A 15,002-nucleotide genomic window follows, 5' to 3' on the forward strand; every position below is an offset into this window, starting at 1 on the left:
TTCTAGGCATGTTGTAGCACAAGATAATTAGTGTGCGAACCATTTTCATTTATATAGTGCTCTGTTAACACAAATTAGTTAGCATAAATCAGTTAAATGATGAAAAATTAGGTGTCTATTTACTTGTGACCACTCAGTGTACATATTGACACGATAAATGTGTATGTTAGAAATTTGGAAGTCTCTCTCATTACACGTTTGTTGTTTTTTTTGTTGTTTGTTGTTGTTGTTTTCATTCTTGGCGAGAAGTGGTCTGGTTACAATATATATGTATATTGAGTTAAAATTGACAAACTAAAAATAAATCCCCAAACATCATCATCAACAAGTACAACTTATTTACCATTGAGGTAAGTATATACACAAGTTAAATCAACACAGTTCCTATAAAAAAGGCCTAAAAACCTACACACTGCTTACTCTCGTCTATTTTATACGAAGCTCCATCTAACAGTTAAAGAAACTGGAAGTGTTAAGAAGAAGAAGAAAATGAGAAGCATTTAGATTCGGAGATTTTAGTTATAAAGTTAGTTTTCCAATTTCGTGTCATCTGTACACTATTTCGATCATGAACTAACTTTGTTTTTCTTTGTTGTAGTCTCGAACAATGTCGACATACAAATGTATATACGGTTTAAAGTTTATTCTGGCGATAGGTATCAACCCTCAAGAAGATCGCCATCCTAAAGTCCACGTGCTTTGTCCAGTCTTCATCTTGTTCTACAAACGTAGTAAATAAAGCATAATCTGGTTATCAATCTGTTTACAAAGCATTACCTCAAAATCTAGGAATGTTTTCAAACTGACAAAATAAGCATAGAAAACAGCAGGTGGAATTTACAAGCCTTGCTTATTACAGATGATATGAAAACATTCAATACACCCTTCAACAAAAGTAAGGTGACAATACTAATTCAGATTTATTCTTCATATTTTAGTGCGAATATCAGATTCATTTAGCAAAGAATTAATTGCTGAGTAGAGAACAGATCTCATTTTTTTTTGAAATCACGAATAACTGTTTGGTTTACATTCTGAACTTTAATAAAACATGCTTGCTCCTGTTTTTATTAGTGTCTGTGTAGGGCACCTTATTTTGATCCGGTTTTTATGAGTGTCTGTGTAGGGTACCTCATTTTCCTCCTGTTTTTATAATTGTCTATGTAGGTGCTGCATTTTTCTCCTGTTTTTATGAGTGTCTGTGTAGGGTACTTCATTTTCCTCTTGTTTTTATAACTGTCTATGTAGGTATTTCATTTTCCTCTTGTTTTTATAAGTGTCTAAGTGAAGTATTTCATTTTGCTCCTTTATTCTGGTTGTCTGAGTGAGTATTACGTTAGGTTGCATAAACTTTGTTTAAACTACTCTAGTATATACCTGTCTTGAGCTTCCAAACTTATACTTGTTAAGAAATTGAAATTAAGACAAGAATGATACTATACATTAGTTGTCTATTGTGACGAGAGAATAATCAGTGTGTCAGGATTACGAGCACGTTCAAAGAAAAAGTATTATTTAATATCAAGAAAAAACATCCTCGATACATTGGTAAAATGGGTGCTGAACGTGGCCTGATTTAGTGAGCCGAACTGAGAATTTGCAGGTCCAAGGCTCCGTCCCGTAATTTTCACTGGACATCCTCTTTATTTCCAGCTGTGTCGCATTATAAAAGTGACAGTCAATCCCGTTACTCGGATAGAGTAGATGTGTAGGTAGAGGATGCTATTGATAAATTATCCCATTTCTCTCTGCTTACCAGTCTTAAAATAAGGATGACCAAGGCTGAACCTTGAGGTCGCCGACCTAGTCACTTAGCCTACTATTCGCAGAGGGTGTCGCTCTGTTTGAAATATCTTATGTACCTTTTGAAAAATGAAGTTAATAACAGTGATAGAGATTTATAGAGTTCTACTAAGTCTTGCAACACTATCGAAAATGGTTGCCCATACTCTCTGGTAACAATTTACTTATCCAATCACCTTGTGTTTGACTATCCCCATAGCCTGTGAGAACGAAATTAAATGTCCTTGCCCCTTTGTCGTAATTCAATTGAAGTGTAGTGATTTGCAAGAGAAGGTGTTTGTTTGTTTTGAATTTCGCGCAAAGCTACACGAGGGCTATCTGCGCTAGCCGTCCCTAATTTAGCAGTGTAAGACTAGAGGGAAGGCAGCTAGTCATCACCACCCACCGCCAACTCTTGGGCTACTCTTTTACCAACGAATAGTGGGATTGACCGTCACATTATAACGCCCCCACGGCTGAAAGGGCGAGCATGTTTGGTGGAACTGGGAAGCGAACCCGCGACCCGCAGATTGGGAGTCGAGCGTCCTAGCCACCTGGCCATGCCGGGCCCAGCAAGAGAAGGTGGCATCTAAAAGTGACTATTTCTGGGAGGGCTACACCATAGAGTTCTCTGACGCAAAGTTCTCCTATTCCTTGACTAATCATGCAAAGTACGAAATATTATAGTTTCTATAGTATTGAATCGTATAGGGATAGTAAGAGAAGGCGTAAAATCACAAACTACTCCAAGTGGCTACCATTCGCGCACCAGAGTGAAATTAATTGCAACCAAAAGTCACTCAAAAACACAGAAGTTCACTACATATAAAGTGGGAACATCTTTTGGAACTCTAAGCAAGATAATTAACGCGGATTTAGGCCAAATAAAAGTGACACAAGAGCCATGTTCACAAGTTTCTTTCAAAACACATAGCCCAAGAAAAGACCAGCAGTCGAAAGCTGTACGAACGGTCTTTGACAAATCTAATTATATCATCATTTGTCTACTGAAGAGTCAAAATTTCGGGCAACTTTTTCAGTCTCCATGGAGATACGACATTTAAAAAGGTGACACAAAATGTTTCCCGGGGAACCTATTATAATTGCATATTACAACTATAATGATAACTTTGAAAATCGGATAAACAAATAAAAACAACAACAAAGTGAACTCTGCATGTCACAGAATAATGTGTTAACATCACTATGCCGAAAGGAGATGCCATCTATATACAGACAGGATGCCAAATATGACTTCATCAAGACAAGGCATCTAGCCACACGTCCAAATCAAAATGTTAGTGCCCCGGCATGGCCAGGTGGTTAGGCCGCTCGACTGGCAATCTGAGGGTCGCCGGTTCGAATCCCCGTTACACCAAACATGCTCGCCCATTCAGCCGTGGAGGCGATATAAAGTGACTGTCAATCCCACTATTCGTTGGCAAAAGAATAGCCCAAGAGTTGGCGGTGGGTGGTGATGACTAGCTGCCTTCCCTCTAGTCTTACACTGCTAAATTAGGGACGGCTAGCTTTGCGAGAAATTCAAAACAAACAAAATGTTAGTTCTTCCGCAAGATTAAAGTTCAATCAGGAATTCGAGTTATATCACTATCAAACATCTTCCATCTCCAACGTCTGTACTTTTGAAATGCACAAACAGACCCTCGAAAGTGGTTCTCCCTTGATGGTTGGTGGACATTAAACAACAGTGGCTTCAGTGTATTGCTCAAAATCCTCCTTCAGTGGAAACTATGCTAACAATAGTTCAAACATATATAAAACACCATCGATGATAGAAGAAGAGCGTTAAAGGTCTAAACTGGACTCATTTTTAATTAGTTATCTGGATTATACACACCTCTCTGTAGATATTACACGTAATCCAGTAATGTTTGAAATCTTAGGTTAATACTATAGAGATTACACGTAATCCAGTAACATATGGAATCTTGGATTAAAACTAACGTTACACAGAATCTTGAATTACAACCAGCGTTGCATAGAATCTTGAATTACAACTAGCGTTACATAGAATATTGAACTACACTTAGCATTTCACGGAATCTTGAATTTTTGCTGACGTTACTTTGAAACTTAAATTATTATTAGTGATTCATAGTATTGAATCACAACTAGTGACATGTGGTCTTTAATTACAGCTAGTGTTACATTGAATCTTGAATCACAACTAGTGATACGTGGTCTTTAATTACAGCTAGTGTTACATTGAATCTTGAATCACAACTAGTGATACGTGGTCTTTAATTACAGCTAGCGTTAGATTGAATCTTGAATCACAACTAGTGATACGTGGTCTTTAATTACAGCTAGTGTTACATTGAATCTTGAATCACAACTAGTGATACGTGGTCTTTAATTACAGCTAGTGTTACATTGAATCTTGAATCACAACTAGTGTTACAGCTTGTGTTACATAGAATCTTTTATTATTGCTGTGTCACAAAGAGCCTTAGATCACAACTAGCGCTTTCCACAATGTATTGATGTATTGCCTTTTAGATTATTAATAGTGTTAATATTGAATGTAATGATATATTGAATATATTTACATTTCTTGATGTTACTTAATTTGTATTTTCACTTTTTAATATTGCAAGAATTTCTTCAAGATCCCTTGTTTCGAATAGTTATGGCTGAATATATCTAAACCAATGTTCTTATATTTTTCTCATCAAAGAATTTTTTCAGTTAGTTTTTTTGTTGTCGTTTACCGATTTTCCTGATTAAGTCTGATTCAGTTCTTTAGTTTTTCCTGGTTAAGTCTGATTCAGTTCTTTAGTTTTTCCTGAACCACATCTCTTCTTCAATCAACTTAGCATCATCATAATTTTAGTAGTGTTCTTGTTTTTCGGCTGTTTTGTATTTAAAAAAATACTCTAAAAATTTATTTAACTTTTTACACCCGTAATTTCATCAACAGTCTTAATGACTCCTGAATACACGAGTTTAACTATTATCGCGTGTGCATATCGTTTAATAACTCCTGAATATATAAGTTTAATTCATATTGTGCATAAATTGTTTATTAACTTTTAAATATATGAGTTTAACTTTTATGGCGCGCATAACTCGTTTAATGACTCCTCAATATAGGAGTTTAATTCATCATATTTGTAAATTATTTAATGACTCCTCAATATGTGAATTTAATTCATCATATTCGCAAATCGTTTAATGACTCCTCAGTATAGGAGTTTAACTCTTATCGCGAGCTGTAGTTACTATATCACGGATTTTCAGGGTAGTGAATGTATGTAGTTATCTCGTGTAAACACCCAAGACATTCCAAGCAGTGATCTCTTTACGTGAAACTAGTCGCTAGTTTTCTTTTTAGTTTAATTATTTTTCGTAATTTCCAGAATCTAAGAACAAGTTCTCTAAACCTAATGATTATAGATTCTTGCTTCTATTGTCAGACTGTAAAGTGCAAGAATGTTTCTTATCCTATAAAAGTAGAAAGCTGAAAAAAGAAGGCATTACTAACACAGTTGGAGCTCCCACATCATTGGTGGTTGATGTGCACATGACGCCACTTCGGACGACACGACGTAAATCGGCGTGTGTGGAAAGCCATTTATATTCTTACATCATCAGCGTTTATATTTCTCATTCTGTAAATATAATCTGTTTATATTTATCGTTATTTTTTGCTCTCTCTCTCTCTCTCCTCTTTAGCCGAAAGATGTGCATTATCTCTGTCCTTCTTCTCCTTTTGTTTAATAATCTGTTTCTTTCAAGTGACATCGGGAAATTATTATGTTTCTTTCATAGAAAGCTGCTATATTTTTTCTCACGTTGTCCTTCTAGCTTTGGTGACAAATTATTGTCATGGGTTCTTCTTTGGCTCCTCAACGTCCACAGATTTTGTTTTATGTGTCATTGTTCTGTGGGGTTGTTGATTTATTTTTATCTAGTGTGGCTGTGTTTAAGTAGACAGGTGGGTAAGATTAGTAGATAGACAGACGGGTAAAACTGGTATACAGACAGACAGTAAACAGATGGGTAAGACTGGTAGACAGACAAATAAATAGATAACTAGTTGTATTAAAACCCTGGTAAAAAACAGTTAGATAGTTTAGACAAACAGCTCGTCTGATAAACAAATGCACGGACAGTTAGACTGTTATCATATAACTTTCCAACTTAATTATTTTCGTACTCTTATGAGATAACGACCACATATATAAACAGAAAAAGACGTTTGGCTGATATGTCAAATACACATTTTTTCTAATAATCCTACTCCATCTGTTCCTATTTATTTTAGTGATGTTTTCACATACATTGAATTCATGTTAGAGTGAAAAATAGTAACCCTTACGATGAGGTTTAAAACCCTGTTATGTAATGCTCGTTATATATATATAAAACAAGTATCTGAATTCCAGAATATAAACAACATTTCCTAGAAAATGCAAAAGAAAAACAAAATTTTACTATACCTTTGCGGAAGTGTCTCCTATAAAATATTACAAATGCTGAAAAACATTTGTTTGAGTGGTATGTGTCGTGATAGTCACTTTGTTTCATTGTTGAAAAAAGTTACTATCGATTCACGCAATTTCAAGATGAAAAAGGCTCAAGCTACGGACAATAAAAATATCTCTTATAGACAAGTCGAACATTCCTGGAGGAAAATGTTTTCACTGTTTATTATAACTTAAGTTCCTGTTCTATAATTCAGAGTTGATAAAATCAAAGATGGTGTGTTCAATTGCACACTGTATCGGTGGATTAAATGTTCATAAAGACAGTAGACAGATGGGTCAAATCAGGATACAGAAAGACAGTAGACAGATGGGTAAGATTGGTATACAGAAAGACAGTAAACAGATGGATAAGACTGATATATAGACAGACATTGGACCGATGGGTAAGATTAGCATACAGAAACAGATGGATAGTAGCTAGATTAGTAAGGTTGGTATACAGAGAGACAGTAGACAGATGGGTAAGATTAGTTTACATAAAGATAGACAGATGGGTAAGACAGGTATATAGTCATACAGTAGATAAATTAATAAGGTTGGTATACAGCTAGATAGTAGACAGATGGGTAAGATTAGTATACAGAAAGATAGTAAACAGATGGGTAAGACGGTAATACAGATAGACAAAAATACCGAAAAACAATATTCGTTTTACCATACTTTCAAGGAAAAGTTTCCTAGAAAATCTTAAAAATACCGAAAAACGATATTCGTTTTACCATACTTTCAAGGAAATAAGATTTTCTAGGAAACTTTTCTGCGAAGGTGTAGTGAAGAGAATGCAGTTTCTCATTGTTATTAAAACTTTCTAGGAAACGCGGCCCGGCATGGCCAGGTGGCTTAGGAGCTCGACTCGCAATCTGAGGGTCGCGGGTTCGAATCCCCAGCCCACCAAACATACTCGCCCTTTCAGCTGTTAGGGCGTTATAAATTTACGATCAATCCCATTATTCGTTGGTGAAAGAGTAGCCCAAGGGTTGGCGTTGGGTGGTGATGACTAGTTGCCTTCCCTCTAGTCTTTCACTGCTAAATTAGGGACGGCTACCGCAGATAGCCCTCGCGTAGCTTTGCCCGAAATTCACGACAAACCAAACCAGGAAACGCTTCCGCGAACTTATAGTAAGGCTAATGTTATTCGGTATTTTTAACATTTTTTAAAAAATATTTCCCCCGAAAATCGTAAAACGAATGTCGTTTGTTATTTTCTAGGAAACATTTCCATGGAGATAAAGGAAGAAGGATGTTGTTATTCAATGTATTTAACATTTTCTTGGAAATACTTTCGCGAAGAATTAATAAAGGCTGAGTAAGTTGGAAATGAATCAGAAGATGAACAAAAGATTTGCTAAATAATAATGTGAAAAATTATTTGCAACAATTTTAAAATATTTCGATAGACTACAAGTTTTTGATGAAAAGTTGATTCGAAAAGAAGGTATTTTAAACAAACTTTTATGTGTCTTGTAGTAGAAATAAAACTATTTTCAGAGTTTCCCAAAACATTCAGAACGATTCCTAGTACACCCTTGACTGTTTTTTTTTTCTGTCATTTTAACACTTTCTTTTCAGCTGCTCTCTAGGTAAAGTGATGTTTATTCTTTTGAAAGAATGTTCTTCACTGTTGGTATTTGTGATCTGATAAAGTTTTATATGAAGGTAGAAGTGTTTTATTTCATATCATACGTACATTTTAAAAGAACAGGATTTGATATTGACTTACATTCAAAGATTAAATAAAGGAAACGTAAGTATCCTTTCAAAGGAAAAAGGTGGTAACATTTCAGGACTAGAATTTAAGATATTCTAGATTTTCATTTCAAATAAGATGTGGCATTACATACAGGAAATGTTTTGTGGTGAGCGAGAATAAACACTGTATATTCTTTATTGTTAGCACATCGTCTGTGACGTAATCAGCCGGCTCTGATTTGTTGGAAGTATGATGAAGTACTTTATCCACAAACATGTAGTGGCTCTGTCAGGAAACGTTCAGTTATCTATACAAAACACCAAGCAAATAGCAGCACCGTTAGTGGGCTATAATGTGGTACTATTAACTGGAAAAACGATAGTACCATCAGTGGACATGACTGTTTTACGAGAGGAATAACAGTAACGAAGAAGCTGTAACGCTGTTGATGGGAAACTAGTAGATTAAGTTGTGGTTTCATTAATATAATAACATTTTGTAATGTTTAGCACTCTAGAACGTGTTCCCTTTAAATTTAAAAAAAATCGAAACCGACCACAAAAATATTGAAATCGCAGTGTTCACTGAGTTTGCGACTTGTATGTTGATTGGTTGTTCAGATCACAAGGTTTGTGTTATTGGAGTGCAAGGTTCAATGAATTTCAAAAAAGACCCATAACTCAAGCGCTTTCACATAGTTGACAATTTTACTCCTCCTAAAGAAGGATGATCAACTATTAAAAAACGCTCGAATTTTGGATCGTTTATTAAATTCATTGAACCTTTAGTATGTGATCCTGTGTGCTAAGTCTTCAATCAAAATGGAAGTCAAGCAGGATTAGGGGAATCTGTCATGTGCACGATCCTTCCATGATGTTCACTGCTACTGATCAACTAGGCAAGTGTGTCCTAGTTACTAAATTAATATAAAATTGAAACAGTTTAAATGCTGCGACATCAACTGTATAAAGAAAACAAAAACAACTGACTGAACAAAACGGTGATGATATCTATGAAATGTTTTAAAACTGGACTGACTCAAATGCAGTGAAAATTCTGTAATTCTTAAAATGTTGGAGTACAATTTTAATAGAGAAACACTATTTGATTTTATCGTTAAAACATTATTTACAAATAAGGAAGACATAGAGGAAACTACCACGAACATGGACACCATTTACTATGTCAGCAATAAGCAGCTCAAACCTGTAAAATTGTTACACTATGCCAAAGTGAAACGAATAAAAGTAAGAGATCATTAGCAATAAATCTCTGTGTGTGTTGTTTTTTTTTTGGGGGGGGGGGTGAAAATAAAACGTTCATATAAGTTTGAGCAATTGATTCATATACTAACAAAGACCCGCAAATATTTGCGGCCAAATTAGTATCGTTGTTACATCAGTACTTCTTTAATTTAAGTACGGAATTTCTAGAATAATACAAAAGAATTCTAATCGCAAACAGCGAAACCTATAAGTCAACTTGTCATAGGCGTAACGTTAGTTAAACCTTTATTAAGTGCCGCCTATATTCGATAAAGAGATAAATTAACTCTGTAACTTGTGTGCCCTTTTCTGTTTAAGTTTAGTTAGGGCTAAACTTCACCGTATTTAATATACAATCAATAAATAAATATATATTGTTATTCTACGACCTAACGCTAGATCTCTTTAAAAACTTTGATGATATGTTGTTGTACAAAAAATATACTAAAGTATATTTACATTCGCCTTTTACATGCGCATTTAGATAGTAAGGCGCGCACGCATTTTCAAGACAGACAAAATCTGAGTATTATTATAATAGATACATATTTTATTTATGCAGTGAAAGGATTAACCCAGAAGGAAATTCTGGCATTATTAACCGTTCACAGTTTTTTCAGTAGTGATCCTAGGTTATTCAACAGGGGGACTCATTCCGGAAACCAGTGATTTAGGGTTATTTCGATAGGTCTCAATCAATGAAGCTCAGCACAGCTTGTAAAACAGAAAAAAAAAATGATGAAAATATGACATGATGAAATCTATACCATCCTTATTATATTTACTTTTCATTGTAGAAATGATATTATTTAATTTAAGAATCGCCAGAGAATAATCTTGTATCGTACATCTGCTTCAACTTCAACATTACATCTTTGGTCTTTACTGTGCTGTTAGTTTCACAAAATATTGAAACAAATGATTTCTTGTATATTATTCAATTCCCATTTTTGGAGATAACGATACTATTGTATACTATTTTTTTATGTATCGTTGTCAGTCCAGTAATTAATTATCGAATCTCTGATTCAACTGGTATGTCAAATCAATTGAGATATCTTCAAATAAGTTCTCCCCTCATCCAACCTGGATCCACTGTTTAGCTAAATCACTACACTTAAACCATCACATTCACAACCACATCTAGAACATTTCAAGCATGTTACATTGTTTTACTTTACATTTACAAGTTAACTTCTCCATGTTGGTTCTCATGATCACGGGTAAGGTCACGTGTCTAACCCAGTAACCTATACCTCGAAAAGGTTTGGGTTGTTTTCATTGGACAGAAAGAAGACGTTTGGCACTATTTTTTTTGGATCCACATCAAGATGCCGGGCTGGCTCGTGTAGCGGCTATTAACATAAATGAGACAAAATATATTTATTTCATTGTAAAAGTTAATTTCAGAACCATTTGTATGGAACAAGTATGAAATATAACAAGGCATATATTCTTAAATCAAAGATCTGAATATCCTGATAATTCTTATTTATCAAAGTATGTTTAAGTCAACGAAGGTACCATTCGAAATGAAACGTAAAATGAATATTTATAAATATTCGATGAAATATAAACGTAAAAGGAAGTTTATTTAAAAGTGTGAATTTCAGATATTCTGGAAAAACGTCACTATTAACTTTTGAGAACGATAGAGACATTGAAACAGAATATCTAAAATAATACAACTAATTTATTAACTTTTGAGAACGATAGAGACATTGAAACAGAATATCTAAAATAATACAACTAATTTTCTGTAAAAACACAAATACTTCTAGAAGAGTAACATCATGAAAAGTAAAAAAAAAAACTAATTTTTTGAATTTTGATTATGTAAAACTAGTTGATGGTTCAACAATGTCGTGATACTGAAACTAACGTTAACATAACTCTTGATTTAGGTATAGCTTGTTTTATTATTATTTTCTTAGAACGAACCTATTTGTTTGTAAGAAACAATATACTGCAAAACTTACATAATATATATATATATTATTGTAAAAAATCTGCTTTATTTCATTTTTTGCACACAGAAAGGAACAAAGAACGCTCTTGAGACCGGAAGGACATTCTCCACCATATTTGCCGACATGGACTTCCGGCAACGTCTTCTAGAGGTGCATAGTGAAGATGAGTTTAACAGTATCTTGTTAAAACATGCCCAGGATCTGGCAATTGAACAGAGTAGTCCAAATAAACGCCTTGGAAATAATGAAAACGAAGTTGATTATGAGGTACGTGAAAACAAACAACATGAAAACAATGACAACGAAGTTGATTATGAGGTAAGCTAAAATAAAAAACGTGGAAATAACGTAAACGAAGTTGATCATGCGGTAAGCTAAAAGAAACAACGTTGAAACAATATTAACGAAGTTGATTATGAGGTAAGCTAAAATAAACAACGCGGAAACAATGTAAACGAAGTTGAAGCTGCGGTAAGCTAAAAGAAACAACGTTGAAACTATGTAAACGAAGTTGATTATGAGGTAAGCTAAAATAAACAACGCGGAAACAATGTAAACGAAGTTGATTATGAGGTAAGCTAAAATAAACAACGCGGAAACAATGTAAACGAAGTTGATTATGAGGTAAGCTAAAATAAACAACGTGGAAATAACGTAAACGAAGTTGAAGCTGCGGTAAGCTAAAATAAACAACGCGGAAACAATGTAAACGAAGTTGATTATGAGGTAAGCTAAACAAACAACGCGGAAACAATGTAAACGAAGTTGATTATGAGGTAAGCTAAAATAAACAACGTGAAATAACGTAAACGAAGTTGATCATGCGGTAAGCTAAAACAAACAACGCGGAAACAATGAGAACGAAGTTAATCATGCGGTAAGCTAAAACAAACAACGTGGAAACAATGTAAACGAAGTTGATCATGTGGTAAGCTAAAACAAACAACGCGGAAACAATGTAAACGAAATTAATAGTGATCTAAATTAAACATTGCTCTGGAAATTAGTATCATGGTTTACTTGATTTTAATTATAAAGTGGTGTTGCAATCCTTGTTATCATTTTTTATTTGACGTTATCCATAACATCGATTTTTAATATATGCTTCTTTATTAACCTTACAAGAAAACAAAATATCTATGAAATAAATTGTTATCGTTTTCATTACGTCAATAATAAATCTATTGCTGATATTTATCCATTTTAATTTATTATTTTATTATCATCTCTGATAGTTTAATTAACTAGTGAATATTTCTGGCTTTGTCCTGAAACAGCAATCCTTATTTTAACACTGGGCATTAAATATTCAACCAGAAGTAAAAGTTTAAGCCACGAGACAAACAAAAGCGTGTTATGCTTCATTACTTTTCCCATCTTATCAGAAGAACCCAGGACTAATTTTCTTGTATATCCTGAAGCATCCGAAAAGATGTCACTCACCTTAGAATAGTATACCCGTTGTTGAGTGTAAACGTGTAAGAGTTTTGTGAGCAATAGTTTGGATGACATATTTAAAGTGCGATACAATAGTTAATTAACATATGCTCTACTATATAAGGTAGGTATAAAACACGTGAACTACGTACGGTATGCATATATATAACGTAGGTATTATAAGTTGGCAAACAACGATTTATCATATAATGAAGTGATTTATTTACGGTGGAACGTACTACATGTTTCTCAGAACTTGGTCCGTCTTCTTCAGTTGGACAACTTATTATTATTACCATGTGCTTCCTTACTGAAGTGCCCCCAATGGCACGGCGGTATATCTTAGGACTTCCAACACTAGAAACCGGGTTTCGATACCCTTGGGGGGGCAGAGCACCGATAGCCTTATAGCTTTGCGCTTAATTCCAAACAAACAAACTTTACGGAAGTAAATAACCTAGGTATATGACACGTGGGCTGCTGTGTCATTGTTTATATTAGCATAATATATATATTCGTGATTTATCTGTAGTGCAAGATTAAATATTAAGATACATACATTTCTTAAGGTTTTGTAAAGTTAATAGCCGAACTTTGAAGTATTAGAAATTCTGATTGGGCAATATTTATTATGTCCACTATCTTACGAAAGCACTGATTGGTTTAAATAAATGCATTTTTTTTTTCCGGAAGAATTCAGGATAATCGATTTTCCGAACAACAACAACAAAACTCCGCAGACGTCTGTAGGTTTCGTTCATTTGTAATATATTTATATTTTATTTTTTTACATTTGTGAAACTATTTTGAAGAATCATTGTTGAGCCAAAGAAATAAAATATCAAAAGAACTTGTACATTGTACTTGAAACCGACACTAGTCAGCCCTAACGCACGAGCAAAGAAAAATGAAATGAGATTCGAAAGGTGGCCTTTCTAAAGTCACCTTATCACGTGGTCTAACTTGCCTATTAGTTGTGTTATGATAGAACCAACTGTGCAGACAAAATCAGAAACAACTAAAAGTCACCACTTCACGTAACTGTGGTTCTAAATTGAGGGCTCTTTTCTTTCCCCGATATTGTAACGTTTTGAATTCATGGATCGCTATAAACTGAGTGAGGTTATTTTGTGTTTTGCGCCTTCCTTAATTACATTTTAAAGTTTTTCGGCAATATTTAAAGTTTTAAGAATGTTTTATTCGTTGGTAAAAGAGTAGCCCAAGATTTAGTGTTGCTGACTAGCTGCCTTCCCTCTAAACTATCACTGCTAAAAGTAGGGACGGCTAGTGCAGATAGCTTTCGAGTAGCTTTGTGCGACATTCAAAAGAAACTATATCATGTTACCTGGTGTAAACCAAGTGAGTAATAATCTTGTAAACAAAATATAAATTACACGAAGTTGCTTTCCACACTTATAGACACACAAAGCTCGTTTCCATGACATCGATCCGGTAGAGCTGATGAAAGCGTTATTACACTTCCAAGTCCTGCATCCCTCAGCTCATTGGGTTTGTTCTCCAATATGTTTCCCGCTCGACCACTACAAAACCCGAGTTCTGCATGTCTGGAAGTATCAAAACATCTTCCTTATAAAGATGTACACACGTGTGAGTTGAAACACTATCTAAACCAAACTTTACATCGTGTTATCATCTGCGCCATTATCATTTATAATTCAATCCCTTGATAGTATAATTCTAGGTTCTCATACAATTGGCCCTGCAGAAATGAAATGTTTACCTCTTACGAAATTTAGGATTATGAAACAGAAAATAACATTGTTAACGTCAAACGATAATAATGCGATGTTAACATTAAACTATAACAGTACAGTGTTAACGTCAAACGATAACAATACGGCATTAACATCAAGCGATAACAATATGGTGTTAGTATCATACGATAATAACACAGTGTTAACGTCAAGCGATAAAAATACGGTATTAACATCAAGCGATAACAATACGGTATTAACATTAAGCGATAACATTGCGGTATTAACATCAAGCGATAACAATATGGTGTCAGCATCAAGTGATAACTTTGGGAATTTTTTAGTTTGGCGAAAAATGTATGTATAAACCAGTCTCACAGAAAAGAACGATTCGCTGAAGAAAAGTGATTAAAATTACCGAGAATGTATCTGTTGAACCTGTCAGTTGTCTTTATTAAACTATTACCGAGAATGTATCTGTTGATCCCGTCAGTTGTCTTTATTAAACTATTACTGTCTGTTGATCTTGTCAGTTGTCTTTATTAAACTATTATCGAGAATGTATCTGTTGATCTTGTCAGTTGTCTTTATTAAACTATTACTGTCTGTTGATCCAGTCAGTTGTCTTTATT

The 15,002-nt window shown here is 34.3% G+C and overlaps 1 protein-coding gene across 1 annotated transcript in view; it reads left to right on the top strand.

Annotated features, from left to right (window-relative positions):
- The window catches only part of LOC106468467 (sodium bicarbonate transporter-like protein 11), a 103,594-nt gene that overhangs the window by 39,778 nt on the left and 48,814 nt on the right, over positions 1 to 15,002 (top strand). The window contains exon 4 of the mRNA XM_022396800.1: positions 11,285 to 11,485. Within this exon, the coding sequence (XP_022252508.1) occupies positions 11,285 to 11,485 (201 nt within the window). The remainder of the gene's footprint in view (positions 1 to 11,284; positions 11,486 to 15,002) is intronic.

The sequence above is a fragment of the Limulus polyphemus genome, unplaced genomic scaffold (assembly GCF_000517525.1).
Source record: "Limulus polyphemus unplaced genomic scaffold, Limulus_polyphemus-2.1.2 Scaffold3017, whole genome shotgun sequence".
Taxonomy (NCBI): Eukaryota; Metazoa; Arthropoda; class Merostomata; order Xiphosura; family Limulidae; genus Limulus; species Limulus polyphemus.